The sequence below is a fragment of the Oncorhynchus kisutch genome, linkage group LG7 (assembly GCF_002021735.2).
Source record: "Oncorhynchus kisutch isolate 150728-3 linkage group LG7, Okis_V2, whole genome shotgun sequence".
Taxonomy (NCBI): domain Eukaryota; kingdom Metazoa; phylum Chordata; class Actinopteri; order Salmoniformes; family Salmonidae; genus Oncorhynchus; species Oncorhynchus kisutch.
This window is the reverse complement of record NC_034180.2, coordinates 52,677,515-52,704,244: the sequence shown is the minus strand read 5'-3', so window position 1 is coordinate 52,704,244 and position 26,730 is coordinate 52,677,515. Positions and strand designations below refer to the sequence as shown.

The window sequence follows — 26,730 nt, the reverse complement described above, 5'->3', positions numbered from 1 at the left end:
GTAGCAACACAGTATAACATAGCATGGTAGCAACACATGACAACACAGCATGGTAGCAACACATGACAACACAGCATGGCAGCAACACAGTATAACACAGCATGGCAGCAACACATGACAACACAGCATGGCAGCAACACAGTATAACACAGCATGGCAGCAACACATGACAACACAGCATGGCAGCAACACAGTATAACACAGCATGGCAGCAACACAGTATAACACAGCATGGCAGCAACACAGTATAACACAGCATGGCAGCAACACAGTATAACACAGCATGGCAGCAACACATGACAACACAGCATGGCAGCAACACAGTATAACACAGCATGGTAGCAACACATGACAACACAGCATGGCAGCAACACAACATAACAACATGTTAGCAACACAACATGGTAGCAGCACAAAATGGTAGCAGCACAACATGGTACAAACATTACTAGGCACAGACAACAGCACAAAGGTAGAGACAACAATACATCACACAAAGCAGCCACAACTGTCAGTAAGAGTGTCCATGATTGAGTCTTTGAACGAAGAGATGGAGATAAAACTGTCCCGTTTGACGACTCCATACACACACACACACAGACAGAGGCCCTGTTAGACAACCCAGGATGCTCCAGGAGTCCCCAGCTCTTCAGACAATATTATAACCTTGGTAGGAGATGGGGACTCCACACACACAGACAGAATCCCTGTTAGACAACCCAGGATGCTCCAGGAGTCCCCAGCTCTTCAGACAATATTATAGCCTTGGTAGGAGATGGGGACTCCACACACACAGACACAGACAGAGGCCCTGTTAGACAACCCAGGATGCTCCAGGAGTCCCCAGCTCTTCAGACAATATTATAACCTTGGTAGGAGATGGGGACTCCATACCCACACACACAGACAGAGGCCCTGTTAGACAACCCAGGATGCTCCAGGAGTCCCCAGCTCTTCTCCAGCTCTTCAGACAATATTATAACCTTGGTAGGAGATGGGGACTCCATACCCACACACACAGACAGAGGCCCTGTTAGACAACCCAGGATGCTCCAGGAGTCCCCAGCTCTTCAGACAATATTATAACCTTGGTAGGAGATGGGGACTCCACACACACAGACAGAATCCCTGTTAGACAACCCAGGATGCTCCAGGAGTCCCCAGCTCTTCAGACAATATTATAGCCTTGGTAGGAGATGGGGACTCCACACACACAGACACAGACAGAGGCCCTGTTAGACAACCCAGGATGCTCCAGGAGTCCCCAGCTCTTCAGACAATATTATAACCTTGGTAGGAGATGGGGACTCCATACCCACACACACAGACAGAGGCCCTGTTAGACAACCCAGGATGCTCCAGGAGTCCCCAGCTCTTCTCCAGCTCTTCAGACAATATTATAACCTTGGTAGGAGATGGGGACTCCATACCCACACACACAGACAGAGGCCCTGTTAGACAACCCAGGATGCTCCAGGAGTCCCCAGCTCTTCAGACAATATTATAACCTTGGTAGGAGATGGGGACTCCACACACACAGACAGAGGCCCTGTTAGACAACCCAGGATGCTCCAGGAGTCCCCAGCTCTTCTCCTCCGACACTTAGCGTCACAGACAATATTATAACCTTGGTAGGAGATGGGGACTCCATACACACACACAGACACATCCACTGATGCCTGTTAGACAACCCAGTGAACGCATCAGGACATCCCAAGCCAAAATATCCCCCCACCCCTTCAACATTCACAACAATTTCCCCAAGTGACAGGAATGACTAGGCAGAATCCCTACCTTTATTTAACTAGGCAAGTCAGTTAAGGACAAATTCTTATTTTACAATGATGGCCTAGGAACAGTGGGTTAACTGCCTTGTTCAGGGGCAGAACAACCTTGTCAGCTCGGGGATTCGATCTAGCAACCTTTCAGTAGTCCAACGCTCTAACCACTAGGCTACCCTGCCGCCCCATCATAAACAGACAATATGAAGTAGCAAAGGCTGTGTGTTTGTGTGTGTGTGTATGTAAAGTATCAAAGTCTAACTGCAAGCCAGGAAGCCAGTCAGGAAGCCAGCCAGGAATCCAGCCAGCCAGTCAGGAAGCCAGTCAGGAAGCCAGTCAGGAAGCCAGTCAGGAAGCCAGCCAGGAAGCCAGCCAGGAAGCCAGTCAGGAAGCCAGTCAGGAAGCCAGCCAGGAAGCCAGCCAGGAAGCCAGCCAGCCAGTCAGGAAGCCAGCCAGGAAGCCAGCCGGCCAGTCAGGAAGCCAGTCAGGAAGCCAGCCAGGAAGCCAGCCAGCCAGTCAGGAAGCCAGCCAGGAAGCCAGCCGGCCAGTCAGGAAGCCAGTCAGGAAGCCAGCCAGGAAGCCAGCCAGCCAGTCAGGAAGCCAGTCAGGAAGCCAGCCAGGAAGCCAGCCAGCCAGTCAGGAAGCCAGCCAGGAAGCCAGCCAGGAATCCAGCCAGCCAGTCAGGAAGCCAGCCAGGAAGCCAGCCAGGAATCCAGCCAGCCAGTCAGGAAGCCAGCCAGGAAGCCAGCCGGCCAGCACACTGACTGCCCTCTGCATTTAAATCATATAGAAACTAGCTCACTAAATATTAAATCAAATTTGTCACATTCGCCAAATACAAGTGTAAACCTTAGTGAAATGCTTACTTACAAGCCCTTAAATATGGGTCAGTAGATCATTACGCGGGGAAATGTAGAAGTCATTACGCGGGGAAATGTAGAAGTCATTACGCGGGGAAATGTAGAAGTCATTACGCGGGGAAAGGTAGAAGTCCTCACAAGGATAGTAAAACAAGAAGAATTTGGACGATTGGGATCATTTATTTATTTTATATATTTTTGACATACGGGTTTTATGTTTATTTACTGTTAACAGGTTAATTATTATTATTTTACCAGGTAAGTTGACTGAGAACACATTCTCATTTACATCAACGACCTGGGGAATAGTTACAGGGGGGAGGAGGGGGATGAATGAGCTGGGGATGATTTAGTGGCTATGATGGTTTGAAGGCCAGATTGGGAATTTAGTCAGGACATCGGGGTTAACACCCCTACTCTTATGATCAGTGTCATGGGATCTTTAATGACCTCAGAGAGTCAGGACACCCGTTTAACATCCCATCTGAAAGACAACACCCTACACAGGGCAATGTCCCCAATCACTACCCTGGAGCATTGAGATATTTTTTTAGACCAGAGGAAAGAGTGCCTCCTACTGGCCCTCCAACACCACTTCCAGCAGCATCTGGTCTCCCATCCAGGGACTGACCAAGACCAACCCTGCTTAGCTCCAGAAGCAATCTAGCAGTGGGATGCTGGGTGGTATGCTGCTGGCAATCAGGGTTAGGGGTAAACATAGGGGAAAATATGATTTTTTAATGGGAATCAATTGTTTGGTCCCCACAAGGATAGTAAAACAAACGTGTGTGTGTGAGCTGCCGAGCAGCGGGCCAATCAGGCTGCTCCGTGAGGAACAACATCACTAAATATGCATCTTCTGTTGTCATAGTACCATAACTCCTCCCTCCAGGACCATAACTCCTCCCTCCAGGACCATAACTCCTCCCTCCTGGACCATAACTCCTCCCTCCTGGAACATAACTCCTCCCTCCTGGAACATAACTCCTCCCTCCTGGAACATAACTCCTCCCTCCTGGAACATAACTCCTCCCTCCTGGAACATAACTCCTCCCTCCTGGAACATAACTTATCACTTAGGTGGAAAAAAAGGTTAGCACAAAGGCTGTGTACGTGTGTGTGTGTGTGTGTGTGTGTGTGTGTGTGTGTGTGTGTGTGTGTGTGTGTGTGTGTGTGTGTGTGTGTGTACGTGTGTGTGTACGTGTGTGCGTGTGTATTAGAGAGAATGTCACTGAAAGGGGTCCTCTTGGGACTGTGTATAAAAAGCCTGAGGACAGAGAAAGAGAGACCCCCCCCCACCCACCACCTCTAACAAAAATGAAGCGTGAAATACACAACACGTGCCTAACCTCCCCATCCCTCCCCTCGGTGGCGAGTCTCTGTCGTCATGCCGACAGCTCAGTAATTTACTTCTTATCATTTATTAATACAGAGGGCTATTAGGCAGTCGGGGGGGGGACACGTCTGCTCTGCACCGGGACCTCACGGGTGTCTGAGCTGAGACACAAAGCACTACACCACACTGACGAAGACGAAGGAGCCACCTCTTCTCTCTCCTCATGTGTTTACTACGACGCCCAGATGTAAGGAGAACCTCTCTCCTACATACATCCTCTTTGATTTATTATTTAAGACGAAGCGTAGCTGCTAAAACGGTCCTATTTCCAGGTCTACAACCACACATTAAGAATAGACTAGAGAAGTTCAAATAAAATAATTATAATTCATAGCTGAGAGATTTCCAGTGATTCTAATATTTTAGAAAAGCAAGCTAGTTTAGAAAATTGGGCCGTAGTTATTCCTGGTCAGAAGGAAGTCGTCCGTCGTGAAGGGGGAGGACACACCTTCCAGGTCTTCGGGACAGCACCAGAAGCAATTGTTAAATATAAACATATGGGTCAAAGTTTAAACAATTAGGGAGGGAGGAGGGTAAGATGCAGAAGAAAGGGCGCCAGCGAATCAGCTGCTGCGATTTCTTTTTAAATATATAAATATATAATGTTTTGCACGTCACTTAGTACATCATTGACAGGAAATAGTTCAAATAATAATAAATAAATGTGTGAGTGCCTGGAAGTGCATCCTTCTCTGTCATCTGTTATCGAGGTGAATAATGGACGACCTCTAGTGCAGTGGTGTATTTAACCCTTGTGTGGTGTTCAGGTCTGTGGGAACCCTTTTCAAATGTCTACTAAAATAAAAATTCTACAATAAAGAACATGTAAAACAACACCTCCCTGACCAAGGCCCTTCTCCACCCGATTTGATTGGTGGAGTGCTGCAGAGATGGTTGTCCTTCTGGAAGGTTCTCCCATCTCCACAGAGGAACTCTAGAGCTCTGTCAGAGTGACCATCGGTCACCTCCCTGACCAAGGCCCTTCTCCACCCGATTTGATTGGTGGAGTGCTGCAGAGATGGTTGTCCTTCTGGAAGGTTCTCCCATCTCCACAGAGGAACTCTAGAGCTCTGTCAGAGTGACCATCGGTCACCTCCCTGACCAAGGCCCTTCTCCACCCGATTTGATTGGTGGAGTGCTGCAGAGGTGGTTGTCCTTCTGGAAGGTTCTCCCATCTCCACAGAGGAACTCTGGAGCTCTGTCAGAGTGACCATCGGTCACCTCCCTGACCAAGGCCCTTCTCCACCCGATTTGATTGGTGGAGTGCTGCAGAGATGGTTGTCCTTCTGGAAGGTTCTCCCATCTCCACAGAGGAACTCTAGAGCTCTGTCAGAGTGACCATCGGTCACCTCCCTGACCAAGGCCCTTCTCCACCCGATTTGATTGGTGGAGTGCTGCAGAGATGGTTGTCCTTCTGGAAGGTTCTCCCATCTCCACAGAGGAACTCTGGAGCTCTGTCAGAGTGACCATCGGTCACCTCCCTGACCAAGGCCCTTCTCCACCCGATTTGATTGGTGGAGTGCTGCAGAGATGGTTGTCCTTCTGGAAGGTTCTCCCATCTCCACAGAGGAACTCTAGAGCTCTGTCAGAGTGACCATCGGTCACCTCCCTGACCAAGGCCCTTCTCCACCCGATTTGATTGGTGGAGTGCTGCAGAGATGGTTGTCCTTCTGGAAGGTTCTCCCATCTCCACAGAGGAACTCTAGAGCTCTGTCAGAGTGACCATCGGTCACCTCCCTGACCAAGGCCCTTCTCCACCCGATTTGATTGGTGGAGTGCTGCAGAGATGGTTGTCCTTCTGGAAGGTTCTCCCATCTCCACAGAGGAACTCTAGAGCTCTGTCAGAGTGACCATCGGTCACCTCCCTGACCAAGGCCCTTCTCCACCCGATTTGATTGGTGGAGTGCTGCAGAGGTGGTTGTCCTTCTGGAAGGTTCTCCCATCTCCACAGAGGAACTCTGGAGCTCTGTCAGAGTGACCATCGGTCACCTCCCTGACCAAGGCCCTTCTCCACCCGATTTGATTGGTGGAGTGCTGCAGAGATGGTTGTCCTTCTGGAAGGTTCTCCCATCTCCACAGAGGAACTCTAGAGCTCTGTCAGAGTGACCATCGGTCACCTCCCTGACCAAGGCCCTTCTCCACCCGATTTGATTGGTGGAGTGCTGCAGAGATGGTTGTCCTTCTGGAAGGTTCTCCCATCTCCACAGAGGAACTCTGGAGCTCTGTCAGAGTGACCATCGGTCACCTCCCTGACCAAGGCCCTTCTCCACCCGATTTGATTGGTGGAGTGCTGCAGAGATGGTTGTCCTTCTGGAAGGTTCTCCCATCTCCACAGAGGAACTCTAGAGCTCTGTCAGAGTGACCATCGGTCACCTCCCTGACCAAGGCCCTTCTCCACCCGATTTGATTGGTGGAGTGCTGCAGAGATGGTTGTCCTTCTGGAAGGTTCTCCCATCTCCACAGAGGAACTCTAGAGCTCTGTCAGAGTGACCATCGGTCACCTCCCTGACCAAGGCCCTTCTCCACCCGATTTGATTGGTGGAGTGCTGCAGAGATGGTTGTCCTTCTGGAAGGTTCTCCCATCTCCACAGAGGAACTCTAGAGCTCTGTCAGAGTGACCATCGGTCACCTCCCTGACCAAGGCCCTTCTCCACCCGATTTGATTGGTGGAGTGCTGCAGAGATGGTTGTCCTTCTGGAAGGTTCTCCCATCTCCACAGAGGAACTCTAGAGCTCTGTCAGAGTGACCATCGGTCACCTCCCTGACCAAGGCCCTTCTCCCCTGATTGCTCAGTTTGACCAGGCGGCCAGCTCTAGGAAGAGTCTTGGTGGTTCCAAACTTGTTCCATTTAAGAATGATGGAGGCCACTGTGTTCTTGGGGACCTTCAATACTGCAGACATTTTTTGGTACCCTTCCCCAGATCTCTGCCTCAACACAATCCTGTCTCGGAGCTCTACGGACAATTCCTTTGACCTCATGGCTTGGTTTTTGCAATCGGTGACGTCACTTACTCTGAGACCTTGAAGTAGTGGTTCCCCCTTTGCTCTGCAAGGGCCGCGGCTTTTGTGGAGCGATGGGTAACGATGCTTCGAGGGTGACTGTTGTTGATGTGTGCAGAGGGTCCCTGGTTCGAGCCCGGGTATGGGCGAGGGGACGGACTAAAGTTATACTGTTACACGAAAAAAATCTATAAATAATTTACTTTAAAAAAAAAACATTTCTCTCTATTCGAGTTGCATCCTAATCAGTCTGCCTAAATGAAAGTTAGAGTTAATTAAATTAAAGTTAATTAGATTGGTTCAACAATGGGCCCATGCCAAATGGCATCCTATTCTGTATAATGTACTACTTGTTCGTGCACTATATATATATATATTATAGAATAGGGTGCCAATTGAGACGCACACAGTGTCTTATCACTCTCCCAACAGTAATTCCCCTTCAGACAAAAAGGTTCCTCCTCATGTCAGCTAATCCTTAATTGCTTGTCACTCTGGAGTATGAGATTGTTAAATACTCAGATGACAAGTGAACGAGTTCCAGAATAACAAATTGTTGAGAGTCAAACAAGTACCTTAACTGGTGCAATTAACCTTCCAAAAGCAACCAGGCTCCCTCAAAGTTTAAGCCTAAAAATCACTCATTTTTACATACAATTACATTTTGGACTCTACAGAAGACTCTCTAGCCTGCCCTGGTCTCAGATCTGTTGGTGCCATGTCTTATGGTCAATGTCACGTCAAGCAGGAGTTTGACAAGAGAGCACAAATAGACTGGGACCAGGCTAGCAGGGGTCTGTGATGCCAGACGACAGACTGGGACCAGGCTAGCAGGGGTCTGTGATGCCAGAATACAGACTGGGACCAGGCTAGCAGGGGTCTGTGATGCCAGAAGACAGACTGATACTGGGACCAGGCTACCAGGGGTCTGTGATGCCAGAAGACAGACTGATACTGGGACCAGGCTACCAGGGGTCTGTGGTGCCAGAAGACAGACTGGGACCAGGCTAGCAGGGGTCTGTGATGCCAGAAGACAGACTGGGACCAGGCTAGCAGGGGTCTGTGATGCCAGAAGACAGACTGGGACCAGGCTAGCAGGGGTCTGTGATGCCAGAAGACAGACTGGGACCAGGCTAGCAGGGGTCTGTGATGCCAGAAGACAGACTGGGACCAGGCTAGCAGGGGTCTGTGATGCCAGAAGACAGACTGGGACCAGGCTAGCAGGGGTATGTGATGCCAGAAGACAGACTGGGACCAGGCTAGCAGGGGTCTGTGATGCCAGAAGACAGACTGGGACCAGGCTAGCAGGGGTCTGTGATGCCAGAAGACAGACTGGGACCAGGCTAGCAGGGGTCTGTGATGCCAGAAGACAGACTGATACTGGACCAGGCTACCAGGGGTCTATGATGCCAGAAGACAGACTGATACTGGACCAGGCTAGCAGGGGTCTGTGATGCCAGAAGACAGACTGATACTGGACCAGGCTACCAGGGGTATGTGATGCCAGAAGACAGACTGGGACCAGGCTAGCAGGGGTCTGTGATGCCAGACAACAGACTGGGACCAGGCTAGCAGGGGTCTGTGATGCCAGAAGACAGACTGGGACCAGGCTAGCAGGGGTCTGTGATGCCAGACGACAGACTGGGACCAGGCTAGCAGGGGTCTGTGATGCCAGAAGACAGACTGGGACCAGGCTAGCAGGGGTCTGTGATGCCAGACGACAGACTGGGACCAGGCTAGCAGGGGTCTGTGATGCCAGACGACAGACTGGCCAGCCTCCCTATCTGCTTCATAGCATAATAGTAATTTAGAACAAACAAACAGTCTTATTCTAAAATTGATTAAAGTGTTGTTGTTTTTGTCACCAATCTACACACAATACTCCATAATGACAAAGCAAAAAACAGGTTTAGACATTTTTGCAAATGTACTACAAATAAAAATAAAATTTACATAAGTATTCAGATCCTTTACTCAGTACTTTGTTGAAGCACTTTTGGCAGCGATTACAGCCTTGAGTCGTCTTGGGTATGACGCTACAAGCTTGGTACACCTGTATTTGGGGAGTTTCTCCCATTCTTCTCTGCAGATCCTTTCAAGCTCTGTCAGGTTGGATGGGGAGCTTCGCTGCACTCTGGAGCAGGTTTTCATCAAGGATCTTTCTGTACTTCGCTCCGTTCAATTTTCCCTCGTTACCGACTAGTCTCCCAGGCCCTACCACCATGCTTCACCGTAGGGATGGTGCCAGGTTTCCTCCAGACTTGGCATTCAGCCCAAACAGTTCAATCTTGGTTTCATCAGACCAGAGAATCTTGTTTCTAATGGTCTGAGAATCTTTAGGAGCCTTTTTGCAAACTCCAAGCGGGCGGTTTTACTGCTTTTTACTGAGGAGTGGCTTCCGTCTGTCCACTCCCCCATAAAAGGCCTGATTTGTGGAGTGCTGCAGAGATGGTTGCCCTTCTGGAAGGTTCTCCCATCTCCACAGAGGAACTCTGGAGTTCTGTCATAATGACCATCGGGTTCTTGGTCACCTCCCTGACCAAGGCCCTTCTCCCCCGATTGGTCAGTTTGGCTGGGTAGACAGCTCTAGGAAAACTCTTGGTGGTTCCAAACTTCTTCTATTTAAGAATGATGGAGGCCACTGTGTTCTTGGGGACCTTCAATGCTGGACACATTTTTGGTACCCTCCCCCAGATCTGTGCCTCGACACAATCCTGTCTCTGAGCTCTACGGACAAATCCTTCGACCTCATGGCTTGTTTTTTGCTCTGACATGCACTGTGAACTGTGGGACCTTATATAGACAGGTGTGTGCCGTTCCAAATCATGTCCAATGAATTGAATGTACCTCAAGTGGACTCCAGTCAAGTTGTAGAAACATCTCAAGGATGATCAATGGAAACAGGATGCACCTGAGCTCAATTTCGAGTCTCAAAGCGAAGAGTCTGAATACTTATGTAAGTAAGGTATTTCTGGTTTCTATTTTTTTTTTTTATACATTTGCAAAAATTTACAAAATACCTTTTTTTCGATTTGTCATTATGGGGTTGTGTGTGTAGATTGATGAGGATTTTTTTATACTACCAAAATGTGAAAAAAGTCTGAATACACTATACACCCTGAAACTATACTGAACATAATATGAGTGGTGAGGTCTCCAGGCAGCATATAAACTACCAGTATAATATGAGTGGTGAGGTCTCCAGGCAGCACATAAACTACCAGTATAATATGAGTGGTGAGGTCTCCAGGCAGCACATAAACTACCAGTATAATATGAGTGGTGAGGTCTCGAGGCAGCATATAAACTACCAGTATAATATGAGTGGTGAGGTCTCCAGGCAGCATATAAACTACCAGTATAATATGAGTGGTGAGGTCTCCAGGCAGCATATAAACTACCAGTATAATATGAGTGGTGAGGTCTCCAGGCAGCATATAAACTACCAGTATAATATGAGTGGTGAGGTCTCCAGGCAGCATATAAACTACCAGTATAATATGAGTGGTGAGGTCTCGAGGCAGCACATAAACTACCAGTATAATATGAGTGGTGAGGTCTCCAGGCAGCATATAAACTACCAGTATAATATGAGTGGTGAGGTCTCCAGGCAGCATATAAACTACCAGTATAATATGAGTGGTGAGGTCTCGAGGCAGCACATAAACTACCAGTATAATATGAGTGGTGAGGCCTCGAGGCTGCATATAAACTACCAGTATAATATGAGTGGTGAGGTCTCCAGGCAGCATATAAACTACCAGTATAATATGAGTGGTGAGGTCTCCAGGCAGCATATAAACTACCAGTATAATATGAGTGGTGAGGTCTCCAGGCAGCATATAAACTACCAGTATAATATGAGTGGTGAGGTCTCCAGGCAGCACATAAACTACCAGTATAATATGAGTGGTGAGGTCTCCAGGCAGCACATAAACTACCAGTATAATATGAGTGGTGAGGTCTCCAGGCAGCACATAAACTACCAGTATAATATGAGTGGTGAGGTCTCCAGGCAGCATATAAACTACCAGTATAATATGAGTGGTGAGGTCTCGAGGCAGCATATAAACTACCAGTATAATATGAGTGGTGAGGTCTCGAGGCAGCATATAAACTACCAGTATAATATGAGTGGTGAGGTCTCCAGGCAGCACATAAACTACCAGTATAATATGAGTGGTGAGGTCTCGAGGCAGCACATAAACTACCAGTATAATATGAGTGGTGAGGTCTCGAGGCAGCACATAAACTACCAGTATAATATGAGTGGTGAGGTCTCGAGGCAGCATATAAACTACCAGTATAATATGAGTGGTGAGGTCTCGAGGCAGCATATAAACTACCAGTATAATATGAGTGGTGAGGTCTCGAGGCAGCACATAAACTACCAGTATAATATGAGTGGTGAGGTCTCGAGGCAGCACATAAACTACCAGTATAATATGAGTGGTGAGGTCTCGAGGCAGCACATAAACTACCAGTATAATATGAGTGGTGAGGTCTCGAGGCAGCACATAAACTACCAGTATAATATGAGTGGTGAGGTCTCGAGGCAGCACATAAACTACCAGTATAATATGAGTGGTGAGGTCTCGAGGCAGCACATAAACTACCAGTATAATATGAGTGGTGAGGTCTCGAGGCAGCACATAAACTACCAGTATAATATGAGTGGTGAGGTCTCGAGGCAGCACATAAACTACCAGTATAATATGAGTGGTGAGGTCTCGAGGCAGCACATAAACTACCAGTATAATATGAGTGGTGAGGTCTCGAGGCAGCACATAAACTACCAGTATAATATGAGTGGTGAGGTCTCGAGGCAGCACATAAACTACCAGTATAATATGAGTGGTGAGGTCTCGAGGCAGCATATAAACTACCAGTATAATATGAGTGGTGAGGTCTCCAGGCAGCATATAAACTACCAGTATAATATGAGTGGTGAGGTCTCGAGGCAGCATATAAACTACCAGTATAATATGAGTGGTGAGGTCTCCAGGCAGCATATAAACTACCAGTATAATATGAGTGGTGAGGTCTCGAGGCAGCATATAAACTACCAGTATAATATGAGTGGTGAGGTCTCCAGGCAGCATATAAACTACCAGTATAATATGAGTGGTGAGGTCTCGAGGCAGCATATAAACTACCAGTATAATATGAGTGGTGAGGTCTCCAGGCAGCATATAAACTACCAGTATAATATGAGTGGTGAGGTCTCGAGGCAGCATATAAACTACCAGTATAATATGAGTGGTGAGGTCTCGAGGCAGCACATAAACTACCAGTATAATATGAGTGGTGAGGCCTCGAGGCTGCACATAAACTACCAGTATAATATGAGTGGTGAGGTCTCGAGGCAGCACATAAACTACCAGTATAATATGAGTGGTGAGGTCTCGAGGCAGCACATAAACTACCAGTATAATATGAGTGGTGAGGTCTCGAGGCAGCACATAAACTACCAGTATAATATGAGTGGTGAGGTCTCGAGGCAGCACATAAACTACCAGTATAATATGAGTGGTGAGGTCTCGAGGCAGCATATAAACTACCAGTATAATATGAGTGGTGAGGCCTCGAGGCTGCACATAAACTACCAGTATAATATGAGTGGTGAGGTCTCGAGGCAGCACATAAACTACCAGTATAATATGAGTGGTGAGGTCTCGAGGCAGCACATAAACTACCAGTATAATATGAGTGGTGAGGTCTCGAGGCAGCACATAAACTACCAGTATAATATGAGTGGTGAGGTCTCGAGGCAGCACATAAACTACCAGTATAATATGAGTGGTGAGGTCTCGAGGCAGCACATAAACAATAGTGGATATACTGGTAGTTTATGTGTGCGTCTTCAAATGGCATCCTATTCCCTACATCATGCAGTAGGCCCATAGGGTCCTGATTAAAAAGGGAATAGAGTCCCATTTGGAATGCAGAAGTACATCTTGGCTCTATCAGGGTTTGCTGCCTGCTGCCATGTTGGCTTTGACTCGTGATTGGACTAGAGCGGAAGGAACCACTGGAAAACCCAAACGCAGAACAGTACAGAGAACACACATTAAAACGCAGTGGACGGTGTTGTATAAATGGACATGGAACACAGGCATTAATACACACTGTGTTGCATATTAAAAGACTGGATATTTATTTAACCTTTATTTAACTAGGCAAGTCAGTTAAGAACAAATTCTTATTTTCAATGACGGCCTAGGAACAGTGGGTTAACTGCCTGTTCTGGGGCAGAACGACAGATTTGTACCTTGTCAGCTCGGCGATTTGAACTTGCAACCTTCCGGTTACTAGTCCAACACTCTAAATATAGTGACAAGGCAACAACAAGAAATAATTTTAAAAACTGAATACAGGAAATATTGTATTTCAAAAGGAAGAGGTAACAGGTGAAAATTAAAATGAGAAGAACGAATGAATGAGGAGATGGGAACGAAGGCAGACAGCCAATAAGGCGTGGCGACGAGGCAGGCAGCCAATAAGGCGTGGCGACGAGGCAGGCAGCCAATAAGGCGTGGCGACGAGGCAGGCAGCCAATAAGGCGTGGCGACGAGACAGGCAGTCAATAAGGCGTGGCGACGAGGCAGGCAGCCAATAAGGCGTGGCGATGAGGCAGGCAGCCAATAAGGCGTGGCGATGAGGCAGGCAGCCAATAAGGCGTGGCGACGAGGCAGACAGCCAATAAGGCGTGGCGACGAGGCAGGCAGCCAATAAGGCGTGGCGACGAGGCAGGCAGCCAATAAGGCTTGGCGACGAGGCAGACAGCCAATAAGGCGTGGCGACGAGGCAGACAGCCAATAAGGCGTGGCGACGAGGCAGGCAGCCAATAAGGCGTGGCGACGAGGCAGACAGCCAATAAGGCGTGGCGACGAGGCAGGCAGCCAATAAGGCGTGGCGACGAGGCAGGCAGCCAATAAGGCGTGGCGACGAGGCAGGCAGCCAATAAGGCATGGCGACGAGGCAGGCAGCCAATAAGGCGTGGCGACGAGGCAGGCAGCCAATAAGGTGTGGCGGCGTTGTGCAGTGACGCTTAGTAGAGTCAGCTGAAAGCAGGATTGATCGGCCTGCAGAGAGAGAGGGTATCACAGCACATCAGGAGGGGTGACGGGAGGACACCTGCGTTCCGAAGGGAGCCCTATTCCCTATATAGTGCACTACTTTAGACCAGGGCCCTATGGAACCCTACTCCCTATATAGTGCACTACTTTAGACCAGACCAAAGTAGTGCACTCGTCTAAAGTAGTGCACTATATAGGGAATAGGGCTCTGGTCTAAAGTAGTGTACTATATAGGGAATAGGACTCTCGTCTAAAGTAGTGCACTACATATGGAATAGGGCTCTGGTCTAAAGTAGGATGGCACTGTGATAGACTGCATCCAGTTTGCTGAGTAGAGTGTTGGAAGCCATTTTGTAGATGACATCGCCGAAGTCGAGGATCGGTAGGATAGTCAGTTTTACTAGGGTAAGCTTGGCGGCTTGAGTGAAGGAGGCTTTGTTGCGGAATAGAAAGCCGACTCTTGATTTGATTTTCGATTGGAGATGTTTGATATGAGTCTGGAAGGAGAGTTTGCAGTCTAGCCAGACACCTAGGTACTTATAGACGTCCACATATTCTAGGTCGGAACCATCCAGGGTGGTGATGCTAGTCGGGCATGCAGGTGCAGGCAGCGACCGGTTGAAAAGCATGCATTTGGTTTTACTAGCGTTTAAGAGCAGTTGGAGGCCACGGAAGGAGTGTTGTATGGCATTGAAGCTTGTTTGGAGGTTAGATAGCACAGTGTCCAAAGACGGGCCGAAAGTATATAGAATGGTGTCGTCTGCGTAGAGGTGGATCAGGGAATCGCCCGCAGCAAGAGCAACATCATTGATATACACAGAGAAAAGAGTCGGCCCGAGAATTGAACCCTGTGGCACCCCCATAGATATACTTCACATAGTATTATAGTAGTTAGATATACATAGTATTATAGTAGTTAGATATACATAGTATTATAGTAGTTAGATATACATAGTATTATAGTAGTTAGATATACATAGTATTATAGTAGTTAGATATATATAGTATCATAGTAGTTAGATATACTTCACATAGTATGATAGTAGTTAGATATACATAGTATTATAGTAGTTAGATATACATAGTATTATAGTAGTTAGATATACATAGTATTATAGTAGTTAGATATATATAGTATCATAGTAGTTAGATATACTTCACATAGTATGATAGTAGTTAGATATACATAGTATTATAGTAGTTAGATATACATAGTATTATAGTAGTTAGATATACATAGTATTATAGTAGTTAGATATACATAGTATTATAGTAGTTAGATATACATAGTATTATAGTAGTTAGATATACATAGTATTATAGTAGTTAGATATACATAGTATTATAGTAGTTAGATATACATAGTATCATAGTAGTTAGATATACATAGTATTATAGTAGTTAGATGTACTAAACCATGACATCATCCATCTCTACGGTCTAGTAATCCTTCACATAGTATCATAGTAGTTAGATATACTTCACATAGTATCATAGTAGTTAGATATACTTCACATAGTATTATAGTAGTTCGATATACATAGTATTATAGTAGTTAGTTCTAGCATCTTCCTCATCTTGGGGATACTACACCATGTCTAGCACACATTGTTCAATAAAACAATGAATTACAGGATATCTATGGTCTGGTTTGCCTTCATGTTGATGTGTGGATTCACAACATCAACAATGCTACCCATTTAGCCGACTGCTGCCAGCGCCACCACCAGACTGCCATTCGTCCTACTCTACATTCCCTGTGCGGTGCGGTCGGTGCGAGGGAGCTGCGGGAAAAGGGGACAAAGAGCTGAGTGTTCAGATACCCGGGACGCCGAGGCTAGCGTCCCAAATGGCACCTTTTATTCCCTATTTAGTGCACTACTTTTAAACAGGGCCTTAGTCAACGGTAGCGCACTACATCGGGAACGGGGTGCCATTTGGTACGAGGGTAAAGTGACATCTCAGCATTCTCAGACCTCCAACACACAGGACAGAATAGGACTGTTAGTCAGCCTACTGGGGCCAGCTGCTGCTGTTCAAGGGCCCACTCAACCCCTCCTCTGTCTCAACACACACCCTGCTCTGTGTGTCAGGGGGGTCACACACAGGGTACACTACAGCATAGCACTGATAGCGTGCGTGCACACACACACACACACACAGTTAGAGCATTGGGCCAGTAACCGAAAGGTTGCTAGATCGAATCCCCGAGCTGACATGGTACAAATCTGTCATTCTGCCCCCTGAACAAGGCAGCTAACCCACTGTTCCTAGACCAGTTAACCCACTGTTCCTAGACCAGTTAACCCACTGTTCCTAGACCATCATTGTAAATAAGAATTTGTTCTTAACGGAGTTGCCTGGTTAAATATAAATAAATAAACAAACACACACACACACACACACACACACACACACACACACACACACACACACACACAAAGGGTACACTACAGCACAACACTGATAGCACACACACACACACACACGGTTCACGACAGCACAGCACTACTGTTCAGACAGACACACTGATCAGGCAGACAAATACAGCTGTGCAGTAGAGTGGAGTACAGAACAATATTTATGTCAAGGAATCAAGGGCCTGAGGAGAACAATCCACTGTCGTGTACGAACGAAAGCCTCTTCTGACTAAGTGACCAGGTCAGTGGAAAGTGGTGACAGCCAGATGTTGTAGAAGTGACCGTTCCTGTCAGCCATTCTCCTGTTGCCTATAGGCTAAGAATCACTTGGAGTAAACCAATGATGAAGCCTGAAAATACACCCACGTGTTTCATGAGCTGAAATAAAAAAGACCCAAGAAATGTTCCATAAATGCACAAAAACCTTCCCTCAAAATGTTGAGCATAAATTTGAGTACATCCCCGTTAGTGAGCATTTCTCCTTTCCCAAGCTAATTCAACCACCTGACAGGTGTGGTATATAAAGAAGATGATTACACAGGTGTACCTTGTGCTGGGTGACAATAAAAGGCCACTTTAAACTGTGCAGATTTGTCACAAAACAATGCCTCAAGATGTCTTAAGTTGAGGGAGCATGCAATTGACATGCTGACTGCAGGAATGTCCACCAGATGTTGCCAGATTATTGAATGATCATTTCTCTACAATAAGCCGCCTCCAACATCGTTTTAAAGAATTTGGCAGTACGTCCAATTGGACTCACAACCGCAGACCGCATGTATGGCATCGTGTGGGCGAGCGGTTTACTGATGTCAGCGTTGTGAACAGAGTGCCCCATGGTGGTGGTGAGGTTATGGTATGTGCAGGCATAAGCTATGGACAACGAAAACAATTGCATTTTATCGATGGCAATTTGAATGCACAGAGACACCATGAAGAGAGCCTGAGTCTCATTGTCGTGATATTCATCCTCCGCCATCACCTCATGTTTCAGCATCATATTGCACGGCCCCATTTCGCAAAGATCTGTAGACAATTCCTTGAAGCTGAAAACGTCCCAGTTCTTCCATGGCCTGCATACTCACCAGACATGTCACCCATTTGAGCCTGTTAAAGGATGCTCTGGATCGACGTGTACGACAGCGTGTTCCAGTTCCCGCCAATATCCAGCAACTTCCTATCCAGCGCTGCATGAGGCAACTGATGGTCACGCCAGATACTGACTGGTTTTCTGATCCACGTCTAGTGCTGTGGCGGTCACGAAATTTCACCAGCCGGTGATTGTCAAGCAAATAACTAGAAGTCTCACTGTAATTGACCGTCACATTCACACCTAGCCTACAAGCCACTGATGTGTACCTTTTCAACATCTACGTTTTTTTTTAAGTCTAATAAATCCATGTAATATAGTCTACACCGTCACGATAAATCCATGATTTATTTTAGACAGGTCTAAAGAAACATGATACGAAGAAAATGTAGTCTATTTCAGAAGAACAGAATAACATACTCTGAATTGTCCTTATGTTAGGTCCTGATCTGACTATGCCAAATGGCTGTGGGCTACGCTAGCTCATTTAGCAGACAAGATTTGCTTAGAATTTTATACTATTTTATAGCATGAAGAATACAATTCAACAAAGCTGAATAGAATAGAAAGGATATTTTCTCCAAAAGATTTGAGGGAGTGAGAACATACGGCTATTCTGTGTTGTGCAGTTAACAAAGAAACCCGTCCTCCTATATGCTTCATTTAGAGTTATTACTGTAACTTCAGTTGTTCTACAAACGTTGGGCTGTATGTGTTGATTTGTAATACATTGTAAGGCTCCATGATGCGACTCTAATGAAGATTATAAAAAAGTAGCTTGAAAGGCATGAGCTCTGCTTTGTTTTTTGGTGCAGGCTGTACACACTTCATCAGTCTCTCATTCACAATTTGACAAGCACTTGATTAATGCCCCGAATTTCACAGCGGCATCCCCTTTGTGTGGCTGTAAATGCACCCTAAAAAAAATCCATGCCTTTTGTGGCCAGTGGCCAGTTTGCCCTTGGCCTGGAGTGCTGTGTGGTCCGAAGCACCTCTCACTCACATGGCTCTCCATCATGTGATCGGGTCTTTCTCACAGGCTACAAGTGAAGACAGACACATCGGGGAGTCAACTGCGCGAGTCCTTATCCAATTCCGAGGTGCATATTAAAGATATTGGAAGAACTGTGCACATTTACATTTCGTCAGCCAACAAGAAGAGTAGGCCTAACGAACAGCAAAAGCACGAGCCTATGTCAATCTACTCTCCCCCATAGTACAAAATTTGACCTATTCTAATCTGTGTGAGAAATACATATTCCAAATATAGTCTGAGACAGTTGTGGGATGCGATAGATCCCCAAAGTAATACAACCACTCCCATTTAAAAAATAATCAAATGTTAAATTATGCCACGTGGCTGACGCAACAGATCAGAACAGATTTAGCTTAAAACGTTGATACACTATTAGGCTATTTCTTCACATTATAAGCACAGCAATGAACACACTATTAGACTATTTCTTCACATTATAAGCACAGCAATGAACACATGGCATTAGTCTATAAGCACAAATGTTCCATTAGTGGAAAACACCATTATCAAAAGTGACCGCAAATGCAATTATGCAGGTAACGCTTTTATTATGAAGGTGCGTTTTTATGCATTTTTAAACTGGAAACTCACACGCTGCTTATGCATGCTAGTTAGGCTCTACACCCGTGTAAAGCAGATTAATGTGCTCAATTTTAAGAAGTTATTTGGCCACTTTAGTTGTGATACAAACCTTATGAAAACACATAGGCCCTAGGGATTAGGCTACATGAGGTGTGCGACTATGATTCAAAAAAGTCACAAAAAAATAAATAAAAAAGATGTTTCTTATGCTGGGAATCATTCACAAGTGATAGGCTAATATTGTCACCTTATCTTTTTATTTTATTTAACTTGGCAAGTAAATTCAGAACCAAATCTTGTTTACAATGACGGCCATCAAACTATTCCTGATGTAATCTTGTCTTTACATGTACTAAATAATATATGTGTGCCATTTGTTTTGATTTAGAATGGTCCATTATCATGCACCTGTCTGGAAACAGGGAGAGGGGGAAAAAGACATGTCATCTACGCACTTAAATAGCAAATGGACGAGGCTTTTCCCTTGGTTCATTTTCATGCCAGCCAGGTAGGCTATACTCCTGTTGTAAAGATAAGCAATGTGCTTCATATTAAGAAAGTTGAGAAATAAATATAGTATGCCTGGCCTATAGAAAGCTGATGGGATCCTCCTCTTTTTAATAGAGGCCATCACTCTGTTTTCTCCCACAATTGTAGAGCCGATAGAAATGTTGAGCAACATGAGCTCATCGGCTCTCATGAAGTGTTTGATTCGATTTTCAATTACATTTGCATTGATGTCAGAGTGCTGAGTGCCAGGCAGTTAATTAAGCAAGTTTGGTTGGCTATTAATGACCACAAGCAGCATCAGAGCTCGGAGAAGCCTAATTACTGTCACTAAACGATCATGTGGAATTTGACTGCCTTCATGACTCGTGACAGCCGACGTGGCAGTAATACGGTCACTGCAACAGCCCTATCCACGGCCCTACCTGTTTTTAAGGTATCTGTGAACAGATGCATATCTGTACTCCCAAGTCATGTGAAATCCATAAATTAGGGTCTAATTAATGTATTTCAATTGACTGTTTTCCATATATGGACTGTAAACTCAGTAAAATCATTGAAAATTGTTGCGTTTATAAATGTTTTTCCAGTATAGTTTAGTGCAGGGAATGAACTACAATGACCATAATCCATTGCGTGTCTACTTGTCCGATCTGTGTGGAGCAGATCTGTGTGGAGCAGACACAACAACGGAGAGAAGAGTGAAGAATGAGTGACTGAGAGGAAGAGAGGGCAGTTGCATGATTGATAGTTGGTATTCAGCACAGGCAGCAGCTCTATAGAGGATGAGATGATGACTTGGAATGAAATAATAAAGTCATCAAATAAAACTAATGTAATAATACACAATAACATCAGAACGCAGGGAAGTCCCTCAGATCTTTCTTCCATTATTAAGTCACATGACTATACAGGCCTATAGAGTCAGGGTGATGTAATACAGGCCTATAGAGTCAGGGTACTGTAATACAGGCCTATAGAGTCAGGGTGATGTAATACAGGCCTATAGAGTCAGGGTACTGTAATACAGGCCTATAGAGTCAGGGTACTGTAATACAGGCCTATAGAATCAGGGTGATGTAATACAGGCCTATAGAGTCAGGGTACTGTAATACAGGCCTATAGAGTCAGGGTGATGTAATACAGGCCTATAGAGTCAGGGTACTGTAATACAGGCCTATAGAGTCAGGGTACTGTAATACAGGCCTATAGAGTCAGGGTACTGTAATACAGGCCTATAGAGTCAGGGTGATGTAATACAGGCCTATAGAGTCAGGGTACTGTAATACAGGCCTATAGAGTCAGGGTACTGTAATACAGGCCTATAGAGTCAGGGTGATGTAATACAGGCCTATAGAGTCAGGGTACTGTAATACAGGCCTATAGAGTCAGGGTGATGTAATACAGGCCTATAGAGTCAGGGTACTGTAATACAGGCCTATAGAGTCAGGGTACTGTAATACAGGCCTATAGAGTCAGGGTACTGTAATACAGGCCTATAGAGTCAGGGTACTGTAATACAGGCCTATAGAATCAGGGTACTGTAATACAGGCCTATAGAGTCAGGGTGATATAATACAGGCCTATAGAGTCAGGGTACTGTAATACAGGCCTATAGAATCAGGGTACTGTAATACAGGCCTATAGAGTCAGGGTACTGTAATACAGGCCTATAGAGTCAGGGTACTGTAATACAGGCCTATAGAGTCAGGGTACTGTAATACAGGCCTATAGAATCAGGGTGATGTAATACAGGCCTATAGAGTCAGGGTACTGTAATACAGGCCTATAGAGTCAGGGTGATGTAATACAGGCCTATAGAGTCAGGGTACTGTAATACAGGCCTATAGAGTCAGGGTACTGTAATACAGGCCTATAGAATCAGGGTACTGTAATACAGGCCTATAGAGTCAGGGTGATATAATACAGGCCTATAGAGTCAGGGTGATGTAATACAGGCCTATAGAGTCAGGGTACTGTAATACAGGCCTATAGAGTCAGGGTACTGTAATACAGGCCTATAGAGTCAGGGTACTGTAATACAGGCCTATAGAGTCAGGGTGATATAATACAGGCCTATAGAGTCAGGGTGATGTAATACAGGCCTATAGAGTCAGGGTACTGTAATACAGGCCTATAGAGTCAGGGTACTGTAATACCGGCCTATAGAGTCAGGGTACTGTAATACAGGCCTATAGAGTCAGGGTACTGTAATACAGGCCTATAGAGTCAGGGTACTGTAATACAGGCGTATAGAGTCAGGGTACTGTAATACAGGCGTATAGAGTCAGGGTACTGTAATACAGGCCTATAGAGTCAGGGTACTGTAATACAGGCCTATAGAGTCAGGGTACTGTAATACAGGCCTATAGAGTCAGGGTACTGAAATACATTTATATAAACGGGACACTGCCGTGCTAGACAGAGTCCCAAATGGTGTCCTATTCTCCACACCTTTCACCAGGGCCCATAGTGCACTACTTTTGACTAGAGCGAGCCCTGTGTAAGAAACAGGATACCATTTGGATACCAGAAGCCTAGCTTGAAGAGAGGAGCAGAAGCTGAGGTGCAGAGAGTGAACTATAAAAAGGGAGGTGGAATCAATACAAAGTCACACTGATGCACCACAGGACAAGAGAGACACACTGAGTGACAGTTCGATTCACACTGAACCAGTCCCACGTGTGTCAATCTAACTCTAAATCAAGCGTCAACTGCAACTGTATTTGAATAAATCTACTGCAGATAAGCAATCTAACGACACTACCTATAGCTTCCTCTTTCGACAAAATACGTTGCTGTAGATCAGTGAAAAATACAAATACAAATTTAAAATATATAATATGCAAAATGCGGGGGGGGGGGACAAAATTCACATAGAAATGTAAGTTATAGATCTGCCATTTGTCTCGTAAGCCAGTCTACGACGCCGTAGATCTGTTCTACGTGAGCTATTTCTATACTTCCCATTCTTAAGATTAATTTTTGCATCTTTTCCTTTCGGTTTTGTAAACCAGCTTCAAAAACTGATGAAAATACAATATTTCTGGTTTGGAAAATATATTTCCACAGCGGATTAGATGGTGCAATGATTCTCAACACAATGACTGCTTGTTTTGACACATAAACTGAACATAGGCAAGCTATTATAATTTTAGCAACCAGGAAATGGTGGAGAGATTTCTGCATATTCACCTTTAACGGGTAGAAAGAAAGCCATGTAATGAACACCAATGACATTTCATTGATTAGCCTACAGTATGTACGTCCAATGGAAGTCATGTGCAATACAGAAATTTCTCTCAATTGACCCCAAGATACTGTCATGAAGAAGTTATTGGGGGGGAAGTCAGAGAAGAGAGACCAAAAGGAGATCAACTTTACAAAGGCTGTATAAAAAATTTTTTTTATCTGATTTTCAAGAATGAACTCTGAAAATGATGCCAAGGGTTTACTAGTATACAAGCCTCGACACACGCAGGGGGAATAATGTCGTGTAAAGCAAACGAACACACTGAAGTGTCTGTATTCATGAAATGTCTCAGAGTAGGAGTTCTGATCTAGGATCAGATCCCCTGTGTTCTATTCTATTATGATCTAAAAACAAAACTGACCCTAGATCAGCACTCCTACCCTGAGACAGACAGTGCAGGCCTGCCTGGATAAAGCCATGACATGATACAAACAGCTTCTAGAGGACCGAGTGTTGCTGAAAGTCATTCAGCTTCATCAGAGAAACAAGCTGTCGAGGGTGTGTTGCCAAACCAAATGGCGCCCTGTTCCCTACGGTGTCGCACTGTTCACCAGAGATCTGGTCAAAAGTAGTGTGTCGGGGAATAGTTAGGGTGCCATTTGGGATGCAATCAGCGTTCAAGAGATTTCTGCTAAATCATTCTGTTAGATTCAGTATTGGAATCCATATTCCTGTTCTGCCATTGGGCTTGGCCTCTATTCCTGTTCTGCCATTGGACTAGGCCTCTATTCCTGTTCTGCCATTGGACTAGGCCTCTATTCCTGTTCTGCCATTGGACTAGGCCTCTATTCCTGTTCTGCCATTGGACTAGGCCTCTATTCCTGTTCTGCCATTGGACTAGGCCTCTATTCCTGTTCTGCCATTGGGCTAGGCCTCTATTCCTGTACGGCCATTGGACTAGGCCTCTATTCCTGTACGGCCATTGGACTAGGCCTCTATTCCTGTTCTGCCATTGGACTAGACCTCTATTGCTGTTCTGCCATTGGACTAGGCCTCTATTCCTGTTCTGCCATTGGACTAGGCCTCTATTCCTGTTCTGCCATTGGACTAGGCCTCTATTCCTGTTCTGCCATTGGGCTAGGCCTCTATTCCTGTTCTGCCATTGGACTAGGCCTCTATTCCTGTTCTGCCATTGGACTAGGCCTCTATTCCTGTTCTGCCATTGGACTAGGCCTCTATTCCTGTTCTGCCATTGGACTAGGTCTCTATTCCTGTTCTGCCATTGGACTAGGCCTCTATTCCTGTTCTGCCATTGGACTAGGCCTCTATTCCTGTTCTGCCATTGGGCTAGGCCTCTATTCCTGTTCTACCATTGGACTAGGCCTCTATTCCTGTTCTGCCATTGGACTAGGCCTCTATTCCTGTTCTGCCATTGGAATAGGCCTCTATTCCTGTTCTGCCATTGGACTAGGCCTCTATTCCTGTTCTGCCATTGGACTAGGCCTCTATTCCTGTTCTGCCATTGGACTAGGCCTCTATTCCTGTTCTGCCATTGGACTAGGCCTCTATTCCTGTTCTACCATTGGACTAGGCCTCTATTCCTGTTCTGCCATTGGACTAGGCCTCTATTCCTGTTCTGCCATTGGACTAGGCCTATATGACACAATAAGGTGCCTGAAGAAATAAATCAGAATCCCTTGATTATGTTCTCCCTTGTTGCAGCACCAGATTACACCATGTGACACTGGCTTTATGTTTCAGAGGTCTGTGTTGCCTTGGCCCTTCAGTGGGCTCTCACCCCTAGCCTGGCTGGTGGTCTGTGTTGCCTTGACACTTCAGTGGGCTACCACCCCTAGCCTGGCTGGTGGTCTGTGTTGCCTTGACCCTTCAGTGGGCTCTCACCCCTAGCCTGGCTGGTGGTCTGTGTTGCCTTGGCCCTCCAGTGGGCTACCACCCCTAGCCTGGCTGGTGGTCTGTGTTGCCTTGACCCTTCAGTGGGCTCTCACCCCTAACCTGGCTGGTGGTCTGTGTTGCCTTGGCCCTCCAGTGGGCTCTCACCCCTAGCCTGGCTGGTGGTCTGTGTTGCCTTGGCACTGCAGTGACCTACCACCCCTAGCCTGGCTGGTGGTCTGTGTTGCCTTGGCACTGCAGTGAGCTACCACCCCTAGCCTGGCTGGTGGTCTGTGTTGCCTTGGCACTGCAGTGAGCTACCACCCCTAGTCTGGAGGAAACAGGCAGCCATCAGTCAGGCTGGTTTCCCCATCCAGGCTTCCCTCTACCCTAAATAACATTTGATTTCCTCTTCAGAATATGTTTTCATGTTTGGCATGACAACAACCATAAGTGGTGAAGAATAGCCAACTCTCATGTTCCTGGAAATGCTAGCCATATGATGGGACGTTAGAGAGATGAGGGAGTCCAAACCTTCAAAATCAATTGGATGGGTGGCATCCATCTCTGTTTGAAACTCATTGGTCCTGGGACAAGGCTACTGGCTAGTTTAGCTATGCCTAAACTTTGGCAGAGAGAGAGTAGACCTACAGCAGTTGTTAGCTAGCTAGTCATTTAACTTAGGAAGAAACGTCCAATTGAATAGGATAGTAATTGTCTAACATTTAGTCACACGGTCAATGCAATGGGGCTGGTTGTTCTTCTGATGCGACAATATAACCATCACTGCAGCTCAGCGGCTGTATCGTTCATCAGAACAAACTGCCTGCTTGTCTTAGCACTATCAAGTATATCAAAGTATAGATACTGTGGGGGGGACAAGACAAGGAACACGACTTACCTCGGGATACAACTCGGGGACGATCCATCTATTTCCCATGTGGCGAACAGGTTCATTGGCACCGGTCTGTTGAGCGCCCCGCCACCGAAGCTCAACCGGCCACTTCTCTCCGCCATGGTTCGTTATGAATCTGCCTGAACGTCCACACGAACCGAGGCGGTACAAAAAATATATACCTATCTGAATTTTAAAAATGAATTTGTCTTGAAGTGCGATGGTAAAAATATTTTTAAAAACACACACATACACACACACACAAAAAAAACAAAAAACAGTTCTTCATGAGATTAAATTCGTACAATGTGGAATTAGTGCAGCAGGTTGTTCCGGACCAAATGCTCACATGTCAGACTTGCATACACTGTTCCCTAGAACTGCAGTACTTTGCTCCCACTGCCACCCCCCAGGAAATAACGTCATTGCTGGCCATGGACGCAGCCTTCATTCAGATCAGGGGCACAGGCTGGCGAAGTGGCATGCAAGCAATGTCCTTGAACCGTGCGATTCATCCCAACCTACAGGCAAAAATATGTCAAGAAAATGTATCATTTATAATGTATATGAATAGATGTATTGTTATCTAGCTCGAAGACCTCTGAAACAAGTGGAGTTACTACAAAAATATGTTACATCTTCACTCGTCTCCAAGCAACCGACTAGGCGCGGTCTGCAGGTGCATCTTCTCAAAAAATGTTGTTGTTTTTTGCCGCTCCTTAGATTAGTGCACATATTTCCTGCATTAACATCAGCCCATTGAAATGTGTAAAAAAATGTATCGTTAAAGATTGTCTCTACATATATTAACATAATTGAGACTGTCGCACAGATGTTTGTTTTTTTCGTTTCTCCATTACATCGTTACAAGTTTGCTTCGGGTAACTTCGACCAATATCGGACTAAAGGAGTCTCAACGTTACGTTTTTTTTGTCGAAGGACCTTCCTTCCGTGTTCTGTTTAAAGGGCGAAATGGCTCTGGAAGCCAAAACAACGAAATA

The 26,730-nt window shown here is 45.9% G+C and overlaps 1 protein-coding gene across 4 annotated transcripts in view; it reads right to left on the bottom strand.

Moving 5' to 3' along the window:
- The window catches only part of pacs2 (phosphofurin acidic cluster sorting protein 2), a 105,588-nt gene extending 79,259 nt beyond the window's left edge, over positions 1-26,329 (bottom strand). For 2 of the 4 annotated variants that reach the window (XM_031829323.1, XM_031829320.1), the window contains exon 1: positions 25,736-26,329. In XM_031829323.1, the coding sequence (XP_031685183.1) occupies positions 25,736-25,851 (116 nt within the window). In that variant the 5' untranslated portion in view covers positions 25,852-26,329. The remainder of the gene's footprint in view (positions 1-25,735) is intronic. The other 2 variants (XM_031829318.1, XM_031829319.1) reach the window with 2 other exon arrangements.
- Between the last annotated feature and the right edge of the window lie 401 nt (positions 26,330-26,730).